Source organism: Pelmatolapia mariae, linkage group LG16_19 (genome assembly GCF_036321145.2).
Source record: "Pelmatolapia mariae isolate MD_Pm_ZW linkage group LG16_19, Pm_UMD_F_2, whole genome shotgun sequence".
NCBI lineage: Eukaryota > Metazoa > Chordata > Actinopteri > Cichliformes > Cichlidae > Pelmatolapia > Pelmatolapia mariae.
The window spans coordinates 56,650,987-56,675,778 of record NC_086241.1 but is presented as its reverse complement, the minus strand read 5'-3'; the positions used below and the strand labels follow the sequence as shown (position 1 = coordinate 56,675,778).

General features: G+C 40.5%; 2 protein-coding genes across 5 annotated transcripts in view; both read left to right on the top strand.

Moving 5' to 3' along the window:
* Positions 1 to 1,870, top strand: part of LOC134645007 (nardilysin-like) — a 28,265-nt gene extending 26,395 nt beyond the window's left edge. For all 4 annotated transcript variants that reach the window (XM_063498223.1, XM_063498225.1, XM_063498226.1 and 1 more), the window contains exons 31-32: positions 7 to 96; positions 202 to 1,870. In XM_063498223.1, the coding sequence (XP_063354293.1) occupies positions 7 to 96; positions 202 to 423 (312 nt within the window). In that variant the 3' untranslated portion in view covers positions 424 to 1,870. The remainder of the gene's footprint in view (positions 1 to 6; positions 97 to 201) is intronic.
* A 6,838-nt stretch (positions 1,871 to 8,708) lies between these two features.
* Positions 8,709 to 24,285, top strand: LOC134645043 (protein FAM163A-like). The gene is made up of 5 exons (XM_063498283.1): positions 8,709 to 9,125; positions 9,827 to 9,880; positions 19,129 to 19,150; positions 19,259 to 19,373; positions 20,453 to 24,285. Exons 4-5 carry the CDS (start codon positions 19,281 to 19,283, stop codon positions 20,822 to 20,824), a joined length of 465 nt encoding a protein of 154 aa, XP_063354353.1. The 5' UTR covers positions 8,709 to 9,125; positions 9,827 to 9,880; positions 19,129 to 19,150; positions 19,259 to 19,280; the 3' UTR covers positions 20,825 to 24,285.
* The last annotated feature ends 507 nt before the right edge of the window (positions 24,286 to 24,792 follow it).

Below are 24,792 nucleotides of genomic sequence, written 5' to 3'. Positions count from 1 at the left end.
GTTCAGATCGAGGCTCTGAAACAGATGACGAGAGATGAACTCGTCTCTTGGTTCAAAGAACATCGTGGACAGAGCAGCAGGAAGCTCAGTGTGCATGTAAGCAATGCCTTTGTGTTTATGTTGCACAGTTCTTTACTTTTCTTTGTATTTTGGACGTGATATACTTTATATCTGTACTAATTTTGTCTCTGTGTCCTTAAGGTGGTGGGATTTGGTGCTGAAGAGAATGATGAGGAGGGCAGTGGTGAAAAGCAGGAAGAAAAAGGCAAAGATGAGGATTTAAGGAGCTCAGCCTACGGTGAAGTGTCTAAGCTTACTTTCCTTCCCGCCTCTCCCAAAGTGGAAGGTGCCATAGCCATCATGGACATTCCTGCTTTCACTGAAGGCCTGCCCCTCTTTCCCTACCACAAGATTCTTAAATAAACTTGTGCTCAGACTGTGAGACAGACTTACTCAGCCACATTCAGGGACTCTGCCTCATTAGAGATGCAGGCACTTAATATGAGGTGAAGAAAGGTTGAAGCAGCTTTGGCTCCTTTCTGGGCCTGGATTTCGTCTCTGGAGCCCAGCTGTAGGTTTTCCCCACGCTCTGCGCATAAGCAAAAAGACTGAGAGTGATGATAGAGTTTTCTTTTAGCTAACTGATAGTCTGTTCTGCTTTCTCACATTCAATTATTTTATATCCTCAGCAGCTGTGAGAAACTGAAATTCTTTGAATCAGATTCTCATTTATTTGGTTCTCCGAGCTGTAGTGCTGCTACAGCAGTAAAAATCTGTATTTTCCGCTGTCTGCGTCGCAGTCCAGACTGAGTATAATTCAATTTAAAAACACAAATCGACTGTGAAAACAGCAGAAATGCTTTGAACTCCATGCGTGTGAATTTGTGTGCTGGATTTCAGGCTCTGGTGTGTGCTGCGGTTATTGGGTGACCTGGATCGTGCTGTGCTGTGAAACTGCAAAGAAATAAATCATCATCAGTCGATGTTGAGTGAATGAATGAAGCCGTTTAAGCTGTCTTCACAGCAAAAATACACTGAAACTTCAAATCATTGTGACTCTTATGTGACTCATATTAAATTTGAAAGGAGTTTTGATGTTCTGGATGCAGTTTTCTTGGCATGCAGTCACATTAAATAACACAGATGGCACAGAGAGACGAGTAGTTGCTAGAATCAGCTGCGTCACACACTGAGGTTATTTTAAAGTCAGAAATGTTTGCATGCCAGTGACTCAACGTGATGTCATTTCTACAACTTTAAATTATGTGAAAATTATACATTACTCACAGACTCTGCCTGAACCCTGAAGAAGAGGCTGCCCCAGGTGATATTGTCTTGGTCTTGTGCTTGGAGATACTTTGCATTATTGAATGTAATTTAAAAAAAAATTAAGCCAAGCTCAGCAGAGCATGTTAATAGAATTGACTAATATGCCTCATACTGTAGAAATGACATTTTTTCACCTGCAGCAGCTCCACACGTGATGATAATTGTTACAGCTTTGTGATGGAAGGCAAAACAGCTCGTTGGCATATGATTCACATTGTTCCTGTACCACACCACACATGGCTCTTCTTCAGGCTATGCAGAGGCAAATCCACGGCTCATACTCTTACTGCATTGGGAGTGTGTTTAACATCAACGTTATGCTGAAAAATAAAGCTTTGCCAATCAGATGCTTTCCAGATGGTATTACATGATGGATAAAATTTTGATGGTACCTTTCTGTGTTCATAATTGTATAGATTTTGACAAAATCCCCAACACTACTGGCTGAAATATAGCCCCAAACCACAACACCAAACACTGTTGTACCTCTTCCCTGACCTCCTCCTTACGTATTGACAATAAACCTCAAATTTGGATTAGTCATTCGAGAAGACCTGTTGACCTTTTTCATACCTCGGCCTTTTCTCTGAATTTCCCCTTGTAAAGATTTTCTTCTTGGCAGCCACGCTTCCACTGAGACCATTTCTGATGAGTCTTTAGTGAACAGTAGACGCATCAACTTAAAGGATCAGGATGCATCTCTTGAGTCCTGTGTCAGGTCTTTGCTGGATTTCTTAAGGATGTGACTTTTAGATACTGTTCCTCTGCTCCACTTCTGTCCTCCACTTTTCCAATTTCCTAAGAATTTTTAAGAACACTGAAATATCCCAAGTTCACCTTGCTGGTGCAAAAATACTCTTTTATACTCTTTTACTTTTATACTCTTTTATTTTAAACTATGTTATCTTTGGCATTTTTCATAGAGTTGGATAAAAAAAAGCTTATTATGAAACCATTGATGTGTTTTTACAAGAGGTTGCTAGTAAAGTGCTTAAAGATTCAGTTTAAAACTAGTTCTTTGCTAACTTGTCTGTTATGTTTTGTCACGACACTGCTTCATCCATGAGTTAGGTGCCGTTATATGTTTGATTGATTCGTAGGCCAAAAAAAAAAAAAAGTTATTTGTTTTAAAAATGATGGAAGTACAGTCCCGATCAAAACTTTAAGACCACTTGGAAAATGGCAAAGAATCTTGTTTGGCATGGTTGGATCTTAACAAGGTTCCAAGTAGAGCTTCAATGCGCAACAAGAAGAAATGGCAGTGCGACAAAACATTCTTTTGAGCATGCAGTTTATTGAAAACAACACTTAAACTGAAACAGGCTGTTTTAAAGCTGATCAAAAGTTTGAGACCACATGCCATTACAAGGCCAAATCTGTGCAAAAATGTGGATTCGTTGTCGTTTTCTGTCAGGTAGTCACACTGTCACAACGTTTTGATGGCAAAGGCAAAAAACGTTCCCCTTTTAAACGTGGTCAGGTTGTTGAACTGCATAAGCAGGGTCTCTCGCAGCGCGCCATCGCTGCTTTCACCAGCACTTGACCCAAATTAAGGCTGTTACTGGTGCTGACTGCAGATCCATAACCATCAGATGGCAACTGAGACTGAAGTTGCGCTTCAAAAACCAAAAATGTCTTCAAAGGCCTCGTCCCCTTGAACGCCACAGAACTGACCATTTGGACTTTGCAAGAGAGTACCAAACATGGGACATTGAAGGGTGGAAGAAACTCTCTGATAACAAAAAAATTGAACCTTGATAGTCCTGATGGTTTCCAAGGTTACTGGCATGACAAGCCACCTGAGATGTTTTCTACATGCCACAGTGGTCTGGGGTGCTTTTTCCTTCAGTTGAACAATGGAGCTTCAGGAGGTGCAGGGGTGTCAAACAGCCGCTGGCTATGTCCAGAAGTTGCAGAGAGCATCCCTCATGGCCCCCAGATTTGACCCATTTAGTTACTTTTTCACAGATTTGGATCATAATGCACATTGATACAAAATATAATCAACAAATCATAGATTATAATAGGGTAACATAATAAAAACAACTGCTTCTTGGTAATAGCCCAAAATAAGGGGGGAAAAATGAAGCCTGGTTAAAATTTAATCAATGCTACCTGTGGGAAGGATCATGTTTCTACACTCCTTTTAATGGTACAATGTGGAATTAATTTGATCTTTCTGGATGTATGGCAGCAAATATGTTCTACTCTACAGCACCGCAGAGCATTGCTAGTGGTGACAAACAGATCTAATTAGCTTTGACTATATTGGTCTAAGCATTGCCTCAGTGGTAGATCAGCTGCATAAATCTCCTCTGTGGAGAATACAGGATATTAAGAACTGGCTACTTGTCCTACATAACACTAAATTCAAGATACTGCAGCTTTGAAGAGGAGGGGGAGGAGGGGCATTTTGAATTTGAACTAATAAGAACAACCGCTAGCTTCAGGAAAGCTTCAGTCCTCTCTGTACTGCTGCTACAGGCCTGCCTCTCCCAAACTGTGTGTACTACACCCAAAAACATCTTTAAGGTTGAAGGAGTTGAAAATCTAGTTTCACACTCTACTTACTCACCCTCCAGGATTTCACATAAAGGTTTATTGATGCCTCAATCTGGTGAGCTCAGAGGCCACTGAAGGCACTTGAGTTTATTTAGGTGTAAAAAAAAAACACTTGTGAAGGCTATTTGGCCTTTGGAAGAGTGGTGCATGTAAGCACTCATTTAAAGTGGGTGCAAGGGAACCAGACTTTCAGCTTAACGTATTCACTGAGATTGTCTCAGAGTCTGGTCCCTTTCATGCAATGTTCCTGTTTTGTTATCCTGCTAGTAATGTACTGTATATAAGAGCAGGTCTATTAAAAGTTAATCAGCTTGTGCTTTTACTCGCATAATTTAAACTGTAGCAATATTCTCCTCTTTGACATAAATGGGTTGTGGTGCATCAGTTTTTTTTCTTTACTTGGCAAGTTTTCAGGCTTTGTCTGAAGTTTGAAGTGGTGTGTTTTTTATATGTTTTTATTTTAGAAAAGGTTAGTTGTAATTTCTTGGTTATATATTGTGTTTTCTGTGTCTACAGATACGTTAGTGACTCTGGTTTGGATAGAGAGCACACTCCGGTTAGACAAATGACATTAAAGTCTCATGATTTCTTATTTGACTGTTCAGACTGAGAGGAAAAAAACGTATCTCTTTTGGGACCACATATAGAAGTGGCCCACATCAGGACTAAGAAAAGACCAGATTCCATGTGATGTGTTTTGTTCACAGTTGTCATGAAAAACAAATACAACAACAAAAAAACACATCTTAGCCTGCAGTGTAGCCTCTGAGACAAACAGTGCTTTGACTTAATATAGACGCTACAAAGCTAGTCTGCTCACAGGAGCAGTGCTAACGTTCTGAGGATAATTTTTACCATGTGCACAGCTTAATTTGCTCTACCAGCATGCAAAAATGAGCTAATTAGAAATCAAATCAAAATTCAATTGAGGCTTACAGGAAAGTGTTTTTGGGGGTCTGAAAAGCTTCTCGGATGAGAGGTGAAACATCTTCAAGCAACTTAAAGATGTCCAGACACTTCTTAAAGTGTTTTGTTTTGTTTTTTTTGTAAATATTAAACTGATTAGCTAAAATAATCCCATTTTGAACATTCTGTACTTTATAACAAACTAATAGTTCAATCAAATCAATCAAACCTTTATTTGTCACATGCAAGTTTGCACCTGCAGTGAAATTGGACTCCTCTGACCATACATACACATACATACGGTTGCTGTTATATAATCACTGGGCACTTCATTGAGTACACCTTGCTAGTACTGGGTTGGTCCCTCTTTTACCTTAAGAGCTTTCTTAATTCTTTTAAGGTGCTGGAAACATTCCTCACAGCCTTTGGTCCATATTGACATGGCAGCATCACATAGTTGCTGCAGATTTGTTAGCTGCACATCCAGCATGCGAATCTCCTGTTCCACTACTTCCCAAATGTGCTCTATTGTATTGTGTTGAGATCTGGTGACTCTGGAGGCTATTTGGTTACACAGTTTCATGTGTAGGAAATCAGATTTGAGCTCTGTGACATGGTGTGTTAAGGAGCTGGGAGCAGCCAACAGGAGATGGGTGTACTGTGGTCAGCCGCAATACTCAGGTACGCTGCGGGACTTAAACGATGTTCAGCTGGTACTAAGGGACCCAAAATATGCCAAAGAAATATATCACACACCACTAGCATTGTTTACACCACCAGTGTTTACACACCCGCCATCTAAATGTGTCACAATGACGCGACCTTCAGACAGATCAGACAAGCCAATGTTTTCCAGGCTTTTAGAGTCCAGTTTTGTTAAAGCCATTGAAACTGTAGCCTCAGTTTCCTGTAGCAGCACCCAGAGTGGTCCTCCGTTGCTGTAGCTCATCTGCTGTAAGATTAGACTTGTTGTGCATTCATAGACGCTCTTCTGCATACCTTGGTTAAATCACCTTTCTTCCCCATTCTGGTGTCTTATTTTACACTCAAAGCAGTCACCCTATGCTTCTGCACCGGCTTCACTTTTCAGGCCAGGAAAATGTATAAAGTACTGCAAATTTAGACCAAAGTCTAGAGTCTCAGTGATACAAAGTAGGCAAACAAATGACAGCCATTCAATACTGCTCGCCTGGGTAAAAATGTATTTGTCTTTATCTTTAAATGCTACACAAATAAAGGATGACATTTCTAACAACTTGTTTCAAGACCAACCATGAAGCTGGGGTAAAATTTGCAGCTGAAAAAAGGCATATATGCAGCATCCAATCTGCTCATTCACTGCTAGTGTCTTTTGCTTTTGAGGAACTGGAGAAGTTCCTTGGTGTCTAACCATGGAGACCAGCAGCTTCCCAGTGCTTCTTTGGTTAAGAAAGGTCTAATTCAGCCTTTGGGCTATGTAACTGTGTCACAAGTTGTACTACCAGCAAATAAACTCAGCCGGCACTGTCAACAGTAGCTGGTGGTCCTGCTGAGAAAGGCTTTGCGACTTTGTCCCAGAGAGTTGTGCTCACGCTGTGCTCTCCTGTCAGAAGCCATTCTGTCTCATCCGCTCTCTGTCTCCATCTCCTAGACTGGGTACATACGCAAAGAGGAAGTGTATCACAAATGCATGCAGACAAGCTTGCCCATGAATCAGAGACGATTAGATTAGATTTGTTTAACGTGCGCACACGCACACACTCTCTTTCGATTTCACCCTGTGTAAACTTTCCACTGCTACACTCTGTGTCATTCCTGTTGTCATTCTAATTTCATAGGAGGAGTCCTGCCAAGGCAGTAATGAACTCAAGTCATGAGGCAGAGGCCACGGCGAGTGGTTGTGAGCCGCGTGTGTGTAGCAGAGAGAAAATGAGAGAAGGTAAATGCAGGAAAAAATGGTGTTAAAGAGGGGGGCTGGCCAGGTTTATGCGCATGGCTTGTGGGCTTTGTGTTTATGTGTGTTTCTGTTTCCCGTGTATAACACTGGGCTTGTTTTGAGTTAATCAGTGCAGTGGGGTGTATCATCTAAGCCGCTGTAATGTGTCGACTCCTTTATTCAATTTGAGCAGTAATCTCAGCGCTCCCCACTGGCCTGCCTTCATCAGCCCCCTGCTACAAAGCTAGCTTAACTTAGCCAGAGAGACACAGAGAAGCAGAGAAATGCTGAAGAGCCATTTTCTGGATCAAGATTATACTTAAACAAGTTTAGCCAGACTAAATCTCCTCATTACACTGCACGCACAATTATTAGGCAAATTGTACTCCTCGGGATTAATTGTATTGTTGAATAAATACAATGAGCTCGCTGTATCCAAAACTGAATATACACATGCGTAAGTATTAGGTGTTCAGTTATCAATATTAAAGCATCTATGGAGCTGCTTTTTTCTCTCCATCTGTTTGTGATCAGATTTCACTGAAGCAGCAACCACAATCTTCCAAATGCTGTTTATAAAACCTTTGACCAAAAATCTATCGTGAGGTATTCCTTGGTCAATAATGATGCCTCAACTTGTAAACATTCTCTTTCTCTTTTATGTACAATCCTGTTGAATATTTGCAGCAAAACATGGACTATCCACCGAGCATGCCTAAATAATTCAGCTATTTCAAGGGCATTGCATCTATATGAAAGACTTATTTTTATTTATTTATTTTTTACATTTTCTGACTTTTCAGTGTGAATTAAATCTATTTTTCATATGGAAACATGCCAAAGCTCTTTAGTAGCTATACAAACCTTAATAGGATTTCAAAAATAACATAAAGAAAATACAGATTTTAATAAAATTAGATTAGGGTTGACAAATTATGCAGTGCTGGTGGAACAAGGCTAACATCATGGTTGTAAAAAGGTCACTCAGAGAGCATGACTCTCTATGAAACACTGATGAGAAGAGTGTTCACTGCTTTGTTAAACACTGCGTGAGCCAATAGTTTAGAATGACATATTTGTGGATCTAACCTCCTATCGTACGTCTTTTAAAAGATTTTTTAAATCTCTTTGCGCAGGTGGTAAGACTAGAATACTCAAGGCAGAACACTTTCCAAATATTTATGCACACAGTGTATGCTATGTGGATATTACTGTCAAGATGGACCTTGTTTGCTCAAGTCATTTGAGAGAGTTGTCTGCAGCTGCTTGAGGGACTTAAAAGGATGACGATGAGATTTATGGAACAGTCCTTTAGCTGCGTATCACCCTGCCCTCTGTTTTGCTTATAGTCGACTTCAGCACCAAGGACAGCACGAACAGTGGCTCGAGTTTTTTTAGTAGCTGTTTTGTGTAGCCTGTAACCTACTTGTTGCATTTTGTAGTCCTTAACCAGAGAGGAAAGTAAAAGTGGAGCACTGAAGCAAGGCCACCACTCACCCTTGAGTATGACCTCTATATTTGCTATATAGTTGCTGCACATTAATCAGATCCAGGGGCAGCTTCAATTCAGAAGAGATTTTTTACAGTCTTAATTTGTGTGTGTGTGTCACTCAGCCTTTTAACCTCTTCTTTCCCCACAACTTTTCTGTTTTTACTGGGAAGATTTTCCTGTCAAAATATCTCAAATCCTGTGTAGACATGATATAGCGGGTTGATTTTCTGGATTCTTTCAAGCTTATGACTTATTGAGACAAGTGGCATGACATGTTTTGGATGTCCTTTGGATTCCGCAGAGTCCGCGTGTACCTCTCCCACTGCAGCCGAGTATATCATGCACCCGTTTTACGCTTTCATGTCATACTGGTGACGACCCTCTGCCCCCCCTGCCCCCCACCACTACCATCACCACCCCTTCCATCGTCCTGTAAAATGATATCACACGGTACAGCTGACACCGTCTCACTCTTCCCACTGTTCTTTCTACCCCGCCCCACCGGGCACGGCGGTAGCAGGTGCCGAAACGCCCCCAGAGAACCTCGCTGAAAACGCGGCCATGCCGAGCGGTGACACTCTGCAGCCGGACTACCGCCTGGTCTCATCCGTCTTTAGCGCTTCACAGAGCGGTTGGATGCCATGAGATTTCCCACAGGCCCTCACTGGCTCCATGCTGTGAGTAAACCCGTGGTCAAGAGGGGATAACCAACGGCGGATAATGACGTGATGATTCCGGTTGTAGAGCCAGCACAGGGGGGCTCCGGGCACCTTTAATGACCGGTGCTGGAGAGGAAATCACTGGACTTTATTGTCTGTGGAGCCGCGTAACACCAGACCGACAGCGGTGCAAATAAGAAGAAGGGAAGAAAAGAAAAGAAACGTCTCTCTAACAGGTTGCTGAGACATTCAGTCCGAAAAGGTAGGGCATCCTGGATTTACAGTCATCCGCGCGCCACTTAACAGCTGTGCGCATTAATTTATCTGCTTAATTGAGTAAAATGAGGCTAATCAGTGATGTAACAGCTGTTAAATTGACCTCCAGCCGCCAATTCGGTTAAAGCATTAGATGTGTTTATATCGGAAAAGTAAGGATTTTCAATTTTATTTCGCCAAAAAAAAAGAAAAGAAAAGAAAAGAAAAATCGCCTCTACTGTAGTAGTAGTTTAGACGTTACTTGAAATGATGTGGACAGTAAGGTGAGTAAAATCGATTTTTTTTAGAGGGTTTAACATCTGTCTCACAGCTCTTTCTAGTAATTTTGCGTACAGTTGTCGGATTGCATTGGACTAGGATGAAAAAGATGTCAGAGGTTATTGTGGCGTGAATGACCAGAAAATGTGCTTTATTATGCACCATTATGACAACTTCCATATGTCTTATGAGGTAATATGAGCACTGACAGGGGGCAAAATGTGTCAGTGATTGTGTGAGCGATTAATGATGTGAAAATTGATGGATGAGTGGATTTTTGATGGGAATGCAGACAGACCCATCCCCACTTTGAGACAAACTCGTTCATTTACTGTAGCCGCAGTGCTGACCACATCACTGCTGGGGCCCTGAGGCATCTCTTGAAATCATTGTTATAACTGATGTCAGGTCTTTTTTGGGGTTTTCCAGGGGGGATTTGCAGCACAGCAGAGAATGCTCTCCCCCAGATGCTGACTTCTAAAGGTAAGGGTGCTTTTTGTACAGCTATGTCTCTGGCACATACAGTACACACACTGTTTGTTACAGGAAGCCAGCACTGTAAACCTTTGGCCACAAGTTCGTGCAGTGCCTCTGATCTCGATTCTGAACCTCTGGGCAAACTGTGCAAAGGAAAGTTGTGTTTCTGCTCTTGCTGTGGATCTTCAATTCGGATCTCAAGAGTGTACTTGGATTTCTGTATAACCCCCATCCCTCCTTTTATTGGCATACTCTGAAAGAAATTCATCCCCAGAACCCCTGAGATGCATTCAGTCATAAGTAATACAAAAAATAATTGACAATGAGGTAATTAGGACATGCGGTAACCGCATCAAACGCAACAGGAGACCTGATTAAGTTCATGTGCTGTCAGTCATAAGGAAAAATGTGTATTTCTGAGACTCATTTTCTGAGTATTTCATAATGAAATCTAGCACACACACACACACACACACACACACACCCCACCTTCCTCCCTCTGGCTGCCTTTGTTCCCTTCTGCACCCTTCTGATAGTGGGTGTTTCTGTCTTAGATGTGGATGTGTTCCTCTCCTCACACGCTGTGATGAGTGCTTTCAGAGGCAGACAAGGCAGAAAAGTCCCCGATTTTACTACCTGGCTAAATTGTCCTGTGATGGAAAAATATTGTTAAAGGAATGATACCTGAATAATTAAAGCCCCGGGGCTTTAAAATTGCAAGGACCTGCTGTGATTTTCGGCGCAAAGTTGAAGGCCACCTCAACGAAATATTCATATCATTATTTAAGAGTGGGTATATCATTCAGCCACTCAGGCACTACCACCTTCTCCTGCTTCCCTGCTCTCCCTGTTTGATCCCTCCCTGCTTTCCTTCTCTCTTTCTTCCTTTCTCCATTTGTAAACTCATCTCTTTATTTATAAAAAATTAACCACATGCTAAACCTTATCCATATCTTTTAGCTCTTATTAAATAAGAACTTAAAAGGCATATATTGAAAATCTTACATACCACCTTTCTGACATAGTAGTGTTTTTAGTAGTTTTTCAAATACTGAATGTATATAAGTTTTGAGCAGTTAGACATCCATTCATTCATCTTCTGATGCTGGATGCATCTCCAGCTCATCTGGAAGGACATCAAGGCGTTCCCAATCCAGTCGAGAGATATAATCTCTACATCATGTCCTGGGTTTGCCCCTGGGCTTCCTTCCAGTAAGACATGCCTGAAGCACCTCACTTGGGAGGGACCCAAGAAATGTCCTGGACAGATGCCCAAACCACCACATCTGGCTCCTTTTGATATTGAATAGTTGCAGCTCTTTGCTTTCAGGCTCAGCTCTTTGTTCACCACAAGAGAGTGACATAGCCTTCATTCTTTCATGAAAAAGACCCCCTGATACTTAAACTCATCTAATTTGGGCAGTGCTCGAACTACCCTAACATTCAAGTCTGTCCTTTCAATGATACATAATATTAACAGTCTGCCAGCAACACGTCAGGTGTTTATGATTTGGTACATGGCCTAATCATTTAGTTTTGGTATTAAACTGGTTATAAAGGGTCATATAATTGCACTGGTATTGGTGGTATTGTGACATTCCTAGTCTGTGACACTTTAGACAAGTAAATTAGGCTTGAACAGGGCAGCAGAGTTCAGTATGAAGAGTGAAGAAGTGCAAAAAATAAGCCTCAAAGATTAAAAAAAAAAAAGCAGCATGAGAAGCACAAACAAAGGCACTCCGGGGAGTTTACATTGTTGGTTTCACTTCAATACAAAGAAGTTTCTTGTATATTACGGCTCTCTTTTCCATGGGAAGTGCTAAGCTGAAGGACCAATCACATCACACACGTAGTACATAGTACACGGCCATAATGTATAGGCATGGGTCTGCCTACTTATGCAAGTGGTGGTTTCGTTGCCAACATTTATGCATGTGTCTGGTTCATTATGCGTTAATTACATTGTGGTCATGTCTTGGTGTTGTGCATGCAGTGCCAGCCACAGAAGACACAAATAAAACGCTGTGAGGTTTTTCCTTCTTTTTACATTCCCTCGTGATATTTTCTGCTGTCTCCTTCCAGGAATTTGCTAATATCTGTGAGTCCTTATATTGAGGCTATAAGTATTAATCTTTCACTAATCCACTCAAACAAGCAACCATAAATGGATAGGAGAAATCGACAGTAGTGGACAGATCACGATAGTTGTGTAGTAACATTTCTAGGGAAGTGCACTTCAAGTTTTAGCATACGTTTTCAGAAGAGTGTGTGGTTATGACACTTGTACAGTATAGATTTAACACAAAGTCCCTGTTAAGCAGTCTTGGTAATACTAGTATGCAGGTTTTGTTATGTTTAAATATAACTAAATCATATGCTTTACTCTCTCTCCTGTAGTTTGCCTTTTGTGCTCACGCCCACTCTGCCCCTCCCTGCACCTCGTTCTTCCTCTTAAAAGGGAGTTTTTCCTTCCCACTGTGGCCTACTGCTTGGCTACAGGGGGTTTTGTGATTGTTCGGTTTTCTATCTAATATTGCAGGATCTTTACCTTACCACATAAAGCAATTGAATTGATGTATACAGTAAGGTGCTGTTGTGATTTGGAACTATATAAATAAACTGAATTGAACTGAACGAATTAAATTTCCTCCCCATTTCCAGCCTTTGCTGCAAACCTAAGCTAATTTTCCTTTTAGCTTCAGATTGACTGAACAGATACGGGATCACTTTTCATCTAATGATCTGCTGTCATCCACTGCTTTACTGTATAGCATAGAGTTTTCTAATTAAAGTTTCCTGTCATAGCTTCTCTAATTTCCACAGTTCACTCAGGCATCACATGGGAGAAGAACCTCCCAGCTTCACAACACTAATCATCACCACATCGTCCCACATGAAAGTTCTGAGGGAAGCGGTGTTTTTACCTCTTCAGCATTCGATCAGGGGTGTTTTTGGTTGTGGGTGCGTGCGTGTTCATTTGCATGTAGCTGTATGCGAGGATCGTTTCATTTCCCGCAGAGAAAACGAATTAAAATATGACACCTCTCCTCTGCCTCTCATCTCGTGCTTTTCACTGTGTTAAGAGATGGCAAAACTGCTAAATATAGTTCTGCAAGTGGAGTGTGAAACCTCTTCACCTCTCTCAGCGTTTCTAACATTGCGGAGGTCGAAATGAGAGGATTTTGTGGTAGCTTGAACAAAGGTTTAATCATCTTTCTAATGAACTCTTCATGTGCATGTTGTATGTGAACGAAAAAGGGAGGGAGAGGAGAAAAAAGCAGAACAAGAAGAAGAGTCACTTTTCTTATCTGTGCTACAGCAGGCTAATGTGATTTTTAAGTAATACTATTAAGTATATGCTAGAGACGAATATAACATCAGGGTAAATATTGTGTAATGCAGTATAACAGATTTAGTTTTTCTTAGCATGTGTATTTGTGTTAAAGTTGATGATTTATTGTCTTTGCATGCAAGAATTCCCGTTTTCGTGGTCTTTAATGGCTTTTCAGAAGAAGAAGAGGAGGCCAGTCAGAGACTATAGCAACTCAATGCATTGTATTTTCTATGAGGAAGGTTCCCAACCTGCGATTGTTGAATTTATCTGCTGTATCATTAACCCAGACTCCAAAATTCAGACAGTTGAGTCAACTTGCTGGCTGTTTCCATACAGATGCGTTCGCTCGACAGATAAGAATAACTTCCCAAAGGATCAATAAAGTTGTGGTATTGTGGTTGAATTTTTCTTTCTGAGTTTTTTTCTTTCAAAGTCAGCTATCTGGTAAAGATTTTTTTTATTTATGCACACAGACTTTTTGAGACTCGGATGTTCAATAAAGTCATCTTTCTATGTTCTTTCTGATTAATCAATTAATCAAATCGTCTACAAAAATGTCAGAGAATTCCCAGAAGATGGCAGAAATATCAGAAAACCACCGAGGACAAATTCTTGATGCCTAAGATCATTCATAATAAATGAAATCTAACAGTGTGTCCAATATAAAGCAAAAAGCATGACCTGATTTAAATTTTGTCCCATCGAGGTTTCTCCTTGTGCACCTCTGAACCCTTCCAGCACTGCTGCTATGTTTAGATCATTAATTGGAAGTCCTGTTTTTACCTGTTGTATGTGCCTATTTGCGGCAGCACTATGAACCTCAAATCAAACACAAACTTCTCTTTAAAACTCAGCCAACCTGTGAGCCAAGAATCATCACTGCTGATGAGAAGCAGGTGGTCGCCACAGTGAATTCTCTGCCTGTCCCTAGCATCCCCCACTGTCACACCAACCTACTCCGTGTCCTCCTTCACTTCTACACTTTGTGTCAGTCCCACCATCTCCAAACCATACCTCATAGCATGTCTCAGTACTGCTTTGTAAACCTTCCCTTTCACTCTTGCTGCTATCCCAGTGTCACAAATCATCCCTGACACTCATCTCCACACACTCCACCGTGCTTGCACTCTCTTTTCCCCTCTCCGTTACACTTTTCGTTGGATGGCGGACCCCCAGATATTTAAGCTCATCAACCTTCTCTACATCTACTGCTTGCAGATTCAGTCTTACACCTGTCTCCCTCTCAATCACACACATAATCTTTCATGCTTCTTCCGACTTTCAGTCCTCTTCTCTCCAGTGCATATCGTCACCTCTCCAGGTTCTCCTCCACCTGCTCTCTTCTCTCAGTACAAGTTAATCAACAGTGAAAATAATAATGAGCTGAAGCCAAAATTGAATTTTTGCCCAACCCTGCTAGACACTCAGTGTTTTGAGTCAAGAGTGACAATGTTGCTGACTGCTTAAGAGCCTCCCTGTCTCTCATTTGCACATACACTTTACATCATTTCTTGGCAACTCTCAAAATCCCTGCAAATCTCAGGGATTTACATTTCCTTCAGCGCTGCTTTTTGTACAGTGAGGAAGTGGATCCTTTCTTTCTGTGATTGAAGCTGACTTGACAGATACACTCTGTATAACTAGAGTGTACAGGTCACCTGGGACTGGTACACATAATGACTTTATGTAGCTTCTGTGTTGTGGAAATCAGATGCCTGTTGGCTCCTCTGAGACATCTTCATCCCCCTTCTTCACTGTCACTTGTCCAAGTCAGCCACTGACAGGATTGTGGCAGATCCTTCTTTCAGACCACAGTTAAATCTAAGGGTTTTATGTGGTATTATGAGTGTGTGTGTGTGTGTGTGCTTCCCAGCTAAATCAGACAGCTCTGAACCCACTGGGAGTCATACATGAATTGTGTTGGATAAGATGACAGCATTAAAGTTGAGTCTTCCAACCTCTGTCACTTGGCATGTTTGTCTCTCCAGTCTACTGGAAACTCTCTAATCTGAGGCTTTACCTCAGCGCTCCCTCTCTAGCATAATTTGGTCGCGTGTTAGTCAAAGTGACTTATTTTTCTTTCTAGAAAGATTCCATTGCTGCGCCTTTGTTGATATATTTCAGAGAAGGTTATGAATTTTGCATGCATGTGCCACAGTAGTTGCACACAGGTCTTAAATTTAAGTCGATAGCCTGAGCCCGGAATGATGTATAGCATGTTGGAAAAAGTAGGATATTCTTCAAAGAGTAAATGAGAGACAAAGAGAATCAAGAAAAGATAAGATGCACAAAGAGGAGTAAGGAGACGTGAGATTGTGAGCTAGACAGGGAGGGGATGGAGAAATGGGGAGCAAAAGAGACTTCACATCGCTTTTAACGACATTATCGCGGCCCATGGTGTATATAATTTAGTACGATGACGCAATGGAAGATACTGCAGAAGTGAGCTCTCTGAGAGGGAGGCTCACATGCTCATTTCAGTGCACACACATACTGAAAGAGATCTAGTGCTTTATGTGATTGTACTTTCCATTTAAAATAGAGATTCAAGTTTATTCATTGTTCAGGGAGAAGATTTATGAACTGATCTGTCACTGCTCTTTATGAAGGGTCATTAACCTCATTAATGATACATCGGACAAATAAAAAGGGACAGAGCAGCAAAACCTCTCGCTGGCAGCTGACCAAGCCACCCAATTATGAACTATTCTCTTTAGTCAACCTTCCTGCTGAGATTTACCAGATGTCAAAATATCAAATCCCAGAACAGTTAAATCTATTAATTAGTCAATGAAATGTAAATTAACTGCAAATTACTGCTTTAGAAAGCTCACAGCTTTCACAAACGTGCATTAATATAAAGGGAAGTTGGGTTTTTTTGTTTGTTTGAATCCATTTAATTGGCATAATTAAATGCTGTTACTCCAGTGAGAAATATCTGGATGTTTTAGTTAATCAAGTTGAACGGTAGATAAATAGAGTCTTCTGGTGTTGTAATTACTATAATGGCAGTGCCTAAAATGAATATTTCTGCCCGAACGCAGCCATGCAAATTTGTCTAAATTAATGTCAAAATCATGAAATTTAAAAGCTGATATAAGAGGTCACTCTCTGAGCAGATTAATTTGGGTATTCTGCGCCGTGGTTGTTTGTTTATTTAGTATTTTGATGTCACTGCCAGTAAAATGAAATTAAGACATCCACACACACACACACACACACACGCGGGGTTCTTTATCGCTTGCACGCAGCTAATTTAGTGCTTTCTCTCAGACAGGCTTGTTTAGAAGCAGATCTTTTTGAGGCGAGACAGTAAATTTGCTGTGCGCGTTGGAGATAAATATACGTGCATCTGCATTGATTTCTTTTATTTCTTTACACTACTTTGGTTCTTTTGTGTCTCAGTGTCAATCAGATCTGTTTGCTTAAGGTTATTTACCTGCAAAGCAAAGAAAAGGGGAGAGGAATTGGGTTCATGTGACAGTATGCCCTGATAATATCCAGGAGATTTCATGGTGGCAGCTATCAGCGCAGCAGTGAGAGGTGATTTTGAAGCTGTCACAGTAAAAAAGGACAAGCGATATATCGCTTGAACGTATTATTATGCTGAAACTGTGCTGCACATACTTGTATGAAATGCCACACATATTATTAGTATGCAGAGAATGTGCTGCTGCATTCAGCAGGTTAATTCAACCACACATTGAGTGTTATTTTTCAATTCAAAACAGCTCCCAGTTGTTTTAAGTATTCTGGAGTGAGCGTGATTCATTCCTTTGTATGCCTATTTATGGGTTATATAGAAAGAACAGATTCTTTGTCATGAAACAGCGGCTGTAATACAAACCCACCAGCCACTTCATTAGGTACATGTGGCTTTACTCCCTTTTGCATTCAGAACTGACTTAATTCTTCATGGCATAGATTCAACTGGATGCTGGAAACATTCTTCAGAGGCTTTGGTTATTTTTGACGTGATAGCGTTATGCATTTGCTGCAGAAATATTGCTTGCACATTCGTGATATCAATCTTCCATTCCACCCCATCCCAAAGGTGCTCTATTGAACTGAGATCTGGTGACTGTGGAGGCCATTTGAGAGCAGTGAACTCACTGTCATTTTCAAGAAAGTAGTTTGAGATGATTTGAGCTTTTGACATGGCGTGCTATCCTGCTGGAAGCAACCATCAGAGGAAGGGGACACTGTGGTCATAGTAGGATGGACATAGTCAGGGACAACACTTGTGTATGGAGTGGTGTTTAAACAATGCTTGACTGGCACTAAGGGCCCCAAAGACTTCCAACCTTTTACATCACCAGCAGCAGCTGGAACTGTTGATACAAGGTGGGACAGAGTCGTGCTTTCATGTTGTTTATACCAAGTTCTCAACCTACTATTCTAACTACTTACAGAAATCAGCAGAGCAGGTAACATTTTCCAGTGTTTTATTGGCTAATTTTGGTGAGCCAATGTGAATTATAGCCTTAGTTTCCTGTTCTTTAGATAGCAGGAGTGGCAGTGGGTGTGGTCTACTGCTGCTACAACAGAAGACCACGCACACTGCTTCAAGGATTTGATGTATTATCCATTCACAGATACTCATTTGCATACCTTTGTTGTTATAAATATTTTATTTTAAGTTGCCTTCCTATCAACATGAAGCAGTCTGGCCATTCTCCTCTGAGCTCTGAAATGAACTAAGCACTTCTTCAGACTTGAGCTGCAATGCATTGTGTTGCTCCCATGTGAGTGACTGATTTGTATTAACAAGCAGCTGAACAGGTGTACCTAATAAAATGTGGCCTGGGGGTGTATTTTATAAACTACTTTTAGACATTTTAGGCAACCACATGTGTTATTTAATTTGTAAAAGCCACACATTATATAACTACACTGTATTTATGGGCTAAACAATTGCTTGGTTGAATATAAATTACATAATTACAGAATCATAGAAATTATCAGCGGCATAGCACAACAGCTGCTATGTAGCGTTTCTCATGCCAAACATTTCCTCCTGACAGTAGCCTCTTTTTCTACCTGCAGGAGTTCCAAAGAGAGGTGATTTTGAGAGTAACAGTCCTCAGGCCTGCTATGGTTTCCTACCTTCTTACATTCTCCCACTGTCTTCTTATGTGTGTGTTCGGTTGGTTTGTTGGAATTCAGACCTGACGGCGTCTTGAAAAGATTATTTTTGCTCTGAGCACTTAACCTCTGAAAATTAAAAAAACAAAAAAACATTAGCCCGGAGGCTATAGCCTGCAGATGGGTTACAAATGAAAGAAATAGTTCAGTATTGCAGCTAAGCATTCCTCTCATGTTAGTTCACTGAGTGTTGAGCAGAAGCTGGGAGGGGATGAGCTCAGCATTAAGACAGCATGCAGTGCTAAACAGCTACCCTTCATGTGCCAATGTTTAAAAATACAACTACTCTCTTGTTTTATCCCTAAAAAGCAAATGTCAAAATTAGAATTTGTGATATCCTATTTATGCACAGTACCCTGCAAAAATATGGTGATATTCAACTGCAGCTCAGCAAAAATATGACAAAAAAATCTCACTATTTGAACCCAATAACGATGTAAGTAGACCTAGTTTGGGGTATGGACAGACTTCTGGCAAATACAGTTTGTAAAGAGTAAAGAGTCTTATAAATGTTTCCTGTTCTCTGCACAAATACACCAGAGTTTGCCATTTGATTCAATCAAAAACAGAATCGTTTGAATCATATATCACCTGGTCTCAGTCTAAATGAACACCTTTTGGGGGCTCGGAGCAAAGCAGCTTGCTTTTTTACATCATGAAAACCCAGAAGGACTTTTATTTTGGAAGAATGGCATTTGTGCATTTTTATCAGTTGCAATTGTATAATAATGGCATATAAATACACTAATCCAGCCTATTTTGGTTATTTTTTCAGGCATTAGAAACCTTTGCTGGACGTAAGTATGCTAAATATTCTGCAGAAGTTATTCTAACATTACTGAAATCCAAATGTAATTCTTGATGCATTTTCGCCTCTTTTCTGTCTTTGTTGATTCTGTGTGAAGGGTTTGATGGAGAGCTGGTCGGATGTCAGCGGGAACTATTGTCATAACCGGAGGAATACTTGCTGGAGTGATACTGCTGTGCATTGTAGCAGTTCTCTGTTACTGTAGACTCCAGGTATTACTGTGCACGTTCATGTTTCTTGGTCTTTTAGGCAGTTTGCTGTTCACCCAAAAGCTCTTTTTACATTACTGATGTTTACTGGCTTAACAAACTCAACTAACTAATCTAGTTTGTGACCGTGTGCAATGAACTTGCAGTCTTATTGTCTTTGAAATACTTGCTTCAAAGATGGGCACCACTCGCACTCAGCTGGCATCTTAAAAGCGAGTGAAAAAATGGCAAATTGACACAGTCTGCTATTAGTCTGCAATTAAATAGGGTCAAGTTGCCAGTTACTTGCAATCTGTTTGATATAATACTGTGATAAATTAGTGCAAATCTGTTGCCATCTACATGCACAGTAATTCACACTAATTGGAAATTAGTGGCAGACTTCAAAAAGTAGTAACAGGAATGAGTACTCAGCTGTCTGACCGTCCAGCCGTCCTTGTCCATGTCCACAACAGAGTATAATCTAGGCTTCAGTCAGATTGCAATAGTTAAAATAGAAACAATCAAACAAACAAGCAAAAGTGGTTGCCGTGAGATTGAGGTTGTCGAACGCTCAACCTGGAGGCGACCTACTTCCAATCGTTCCCTGAATTTGCCAGAAATTCACTTCAATCACCGGGCAACTCAAGGATGTTGCAGTCCTATTTTTAATCTAGTGAGACTGAGCCATAACCCAGTCTAATTGTCTGCCACCTTAACATGGTTTTCCACACTCTGTCTCATTTATGTAACATAGCACTCTAGTACCAAGTTACAGCTGGATCTGGTTACAATAAAAGCAGATGTGGTGGCCAGAGCAGTCAGTGGTTCAACATTTGCACAAAGCACAGTGCAGATTGCCCTTCCAAAGCCTAGTGACAGCTGTCTGAGTATACTGTCAGTCTTTTCACCTACCTCTGAAAAAAAAAACTTAATTCTCACCATGTTAAACTGAATTTTGTCACTGTTCATATTTTGATTTTGATGTCACAATTTTATTTTGCTGTGATAAAGCAATCAGAATCACAGAATGTTTAGGAAGACATCCGAACCCTTGTTCTTCTTGCTCACACCCTGGTGCCTTCTTTGTCATCCTCCTGCAGTATTACTGCTGTAAGAAAAATGATTCTGAGGTGGACGTGGCCTCCATGGCAGGACCGGATCCTCTCTCTCACTTTCCGTGCAACGCCTGCAACGCCCTCGCCATGGACGGCACTGCCATCACCCCCGTCTCTCTGGATCAGCTGGATTCGGGTTCTCACCGCTGCCCCAGCTGTTCACCATACACCCTGCGCTCGGGACTCACAGACGACATGCGTAATGGAGGGGAGCGTCTCGGCTTCCATACTTACTACGAGAACCCGTCTGTATCTCTTCCCCTGTCGGTTCACCCTCAGAGCTCCTCCCCTCTGAGCTACTGCAGTCCCTCGGACACGTTTCCTCCCCCGCCGCGCTCCTACAGCACTGACGTCTGACCTTTGCTTCACTGTACAGGCACACACACACACCTACAGCGTCTAGCACATGCCCTTTTGTTTGAGACTAACTTCAGGTAATTGATTAGAGGACAGCACAATTATACACACACATGCCCATATTACTGTACATGCTCACATAATTTGCAGGGAAGTGACCCATAAACTAAGCCTACTGATAGAACCCCATGGTGGGCGACAAATCTGGGCATGATCTGCAGCAGGGAAATATTACATAAAATTGGCCACATTACTCTTTAAAAAACACATATTTTGATCTTAGTACGACTTTTACTTAAACAAAAGCTATAAAATGTATAAGTACCATTACAGTTAGCATCTCACTGAGCCCGGTCACACATGATAGTGTTTTTAGTAAATGGCTCAAAGGTTGGAGCTAGTCTACACTCTATAAATGCATCTGGGGCAATGAAGTCATTCGGGTTACATATGATCAGGGACACATAACAAAGTTTTTAGTACAGAGTAAGCTCAGACAGTCCCCAGGCAGAAAAGCAGGCGAGGTTTTGGGGCGTTAAAGTCATTTAGTCATTAAAAAATTGTGACATATAGAATTTGTTTTTTAATTTCTGTGAAGTTTTGTGAATGTAATTATGTAATTTATGGAGAAAAAATGTACTCAGTTAGACAAGAAAAGGCTTAGTACTAAATTACAAACATGTTTTATTAAACTCGGTGGAAAAACAGTAAGGACATTATTTGCAAATTCTGCAATTATAAGTCATTCGGCAGTTATTTATGACTCAGGACCTCAGTTGCATTAGATTAGATGAACACAGAGTTTATCATCTCATGTTCGGCTCATTCTCTGGCAAATGCATCCTGGATGCAGGGATCTAGTAAAAACCACCATTTTTCCGGCAGCAGACAAATGTCAGCCTAATCTGAAGAATGACAAAGTTACATAAACACAGCTAGATATAGTGCTGCATTTATCATTCACCCTCGATGTCATTAAGATTAACCACATAAATACCTTTCTCTTAGGTGCAAGCACTTTGAATTTATTTTTAGCAGCATTTTCCACTCAAATCAAAAGTGACTGCTGATGACGAGGAGACAGAGCTGAGACACATGAAGAAGGCATGCACAACCCCATATTTGAGCATCACTTCAGTTATTCTTATCCTTTTCTCCAGTTTCTCCCTTTTTCCCTGTGTCACAAAGGGTTAATGGTAGTGTGAACCTCTTACCACTGCAGCTTACACTACATGAGGGCTAACAGCTATATTAACTACTAATGGAGCTTAACTGTTTTTATCCAGAAGAAAGACCTGACGAGCGAAGAAGGAACTACAACTTTTTAAGCCTTTTTTTGTTCTTCTTGCAGATTACCAGAAAGTCTGTGAGAAAAGTGTCAGTTTAGTCTGTTTCTGTTTTCACTTCTGACATGAAATTGCCATGAAACTGAAGAGAGTTTGTTCCGCAGTGTCTTCCATAGAAGCCGATGTATTTACCTTTTCTGTGCTTACAGATTGTGATGTGTGAAAGCAGATTTTTAGACATGTGATAAGCAGAAAAGAGAGATGCTGTACCATATTTAATGATATTTAAAGCTTAGGTTTTGTATCTATATATGAGCCATCATATCTGCTACAGTACAGTAATAAGATGCAGTGTTATTGCAGTATATGCCTGAATCTATATATTTTTTAAGGAGTATTGTCATTTTTTTGTGAGGGATGTTCGGGTTTAGACGTATTTCAGTACTTTTCTCTTCAGTTTTGGTTTCTTTCTGTGTTCCTGTGCACTCCTGACAGCTGCAGAGGAACACAACTGTGGAAATGGCAACTCAGCTTAAAACATAAATTGTGCTAGAGGTGTGAAAAACACAGGAAAATGTGTGAAACAGTGATGTAGAGTATTATTGAACATAGGCTATTATTTAAGATCTAAACTATATTTATTCACTCTAATGTCACATTGTTTTCACTGAGCTGTAAGCTTCATTATATTTCCTTATTTTCTTGATCTTACAGTCTCTTGTTCAGACGTACGTCCTAAATTTTATGCAGTACTGTGGAAAAGTCTTGAGCCACATGTCATTTCTTTATAGGAAAATGGGAAATGGGTGCAGGGATGTCATGAAACATACACCGACATACACAGAAATACAGTTTATAAGGCAAAGAAAAAAGTTTGTAAAATTCTAGCAAGCCTCAAAGTGATTTTTTGGGTATGACCATTTTTACTCTTCAACACAGCCTGAATGCTCTTGGTCAGCTTTTTTGTAATTTCTTTGAGAAGTCTTCAGGAATAGTTCTCCAGGCTTCTTGGAGGACATTCAAAGCTCTTCTTTGGATGTTGGCTGTTTTTTTATTTCATTCTCTGTAGGTATGATCTGTTATAGTAATATCAGTAAGTCCAGACTCTCGGTAGTCCAACCCATGACTGATGACTATAGGGTACTTTTCAGCGTTCATAATTCCATCAACTTTAACAAAATCCCCAGCACCGTTCACTGAAATACAGCCCGAAACCATGACAGAGGCTTGCTGTGTTTTACAGATCGCTGTAGAAACTCACTGTTGACCTCCTTGATACATGCTGATGACTATTTGAGCCAAAAACTTCCAATTTTCACTCCATAAGACCTGTTTCTGCTGATTTTCAGTCCAGTTCTTGTGTAATTTAGCATATCTCACCCTTTTCTGCCTGTTTGCCTTCCTTTAAAATGACTGTTCATCTGCTATAGAACTGCTACTTCTTCTTTTTGTCCTCCTCTTGTCCTCTTTCCTCTCATTTCTCAAAGACACACTGCACATCATGCTGAGATATGTAGTTTTCAGGAAGTAGCCCTTTGGTAATCACCTTGTTTGTGCACAAATAGTATTTTAAGCCAGTCAAACTACCTTTGGCATTTTTTGTAGTTTCAATAAAATACATGAGAAAATAAATTTATGTTTTTGCAGCAGACTTCTAATAACAAAGTGCCTAAAGATACAATTTAATAATTGGTTCTTTGCTAATTTGTCTGGTGCATATAGACATGACACTGGTTCATTACTTGGGTTAGGTGCCTTTTTTATGCTTTTTTAATTCATAGGTCAGTGTTAAAAAACAGTCCTCTGAAAATGATCCGGCGCAGGGAGTGGACTATTGCTCAAAACTGGTTTAAAAATACCGACAAGTCTGCCTCCTTAGAAGCTAAATCCAAATAATGGAGTGCTGACTTAAGACTTTTGCACAGTATTGTATGTAAACTGCTTTATTTTTTTTTTTTAAATGTCTTTGTCAGTTTAGATGTTCACTGAACACTGGCATTCACTGCCACCTACCCAACAAATATCCCCTTAGTCTGATGACAGCGACTCAGTGTTTGTGCTCACAGGTTTGTCGCACCATAAAGAACACAACTGTTGTGTCAGAACTTAACTTTTTTTTTCAGGTTACTGTTTCTGTATTTAAAAAAACATATTCTGCTATGACCTGAGGAAAATCCACAATGTTTCACAAAATGTTCCTTTTTTTTCAGGAGGAATAAATATGTAGATATCTGCATATTTTTATGGTCTGTCTTTTTCACACTGTGACTCAGACAGTAGATACACAGGATTATGAAATCGGTTTCTGGTCATAGAAGAAAAAATAAACAGAAAAGAAAAGAAAACCACAGACGTACACTACTAGTCAAGAGTTTGGACACAGCTTCTCATTTTATGGTTTCTCAAAATATGTGTTACATTTTAGATTCTTCAAAGTAGCCACCCTTTGCCTTGATTACTGCTTTGCACACTCTTGGCCTTCTCTCAATGAGCTTCATGATGTAGTCAGCTGCAATGGTTTTCACTTCACAGGTGTGCCTTGTCAGGGTTTGTTTGTGGAATTTCTAAATGGGGTTGGGACCATCAGTTGTGTTGTGCAGGAATCAGGTTGGTACACAGCTGACAGGCTTATTTGACAGCTGTTAGAATTCATGTTAAGGCAAGAACCAATCAGCTCCGTAA

Bases quoted from the DNA above. Each gene is read 5' to 3' on its own strand.
- LOC134645043 (XM_063498283.1), top strand. From the start codon at position 19,281: ATGTCAGCGGGAACTATTGTCATAACCGGAGGAATACTTGCTGGAGTG. The intron at 19,374-20,452 runs GTATTACTGTGC...ATCCTCCTGCAG, and splicing joins TCTGTTACTGTAGACTCCAG to TATTACTGCTGTAAGAAAAA.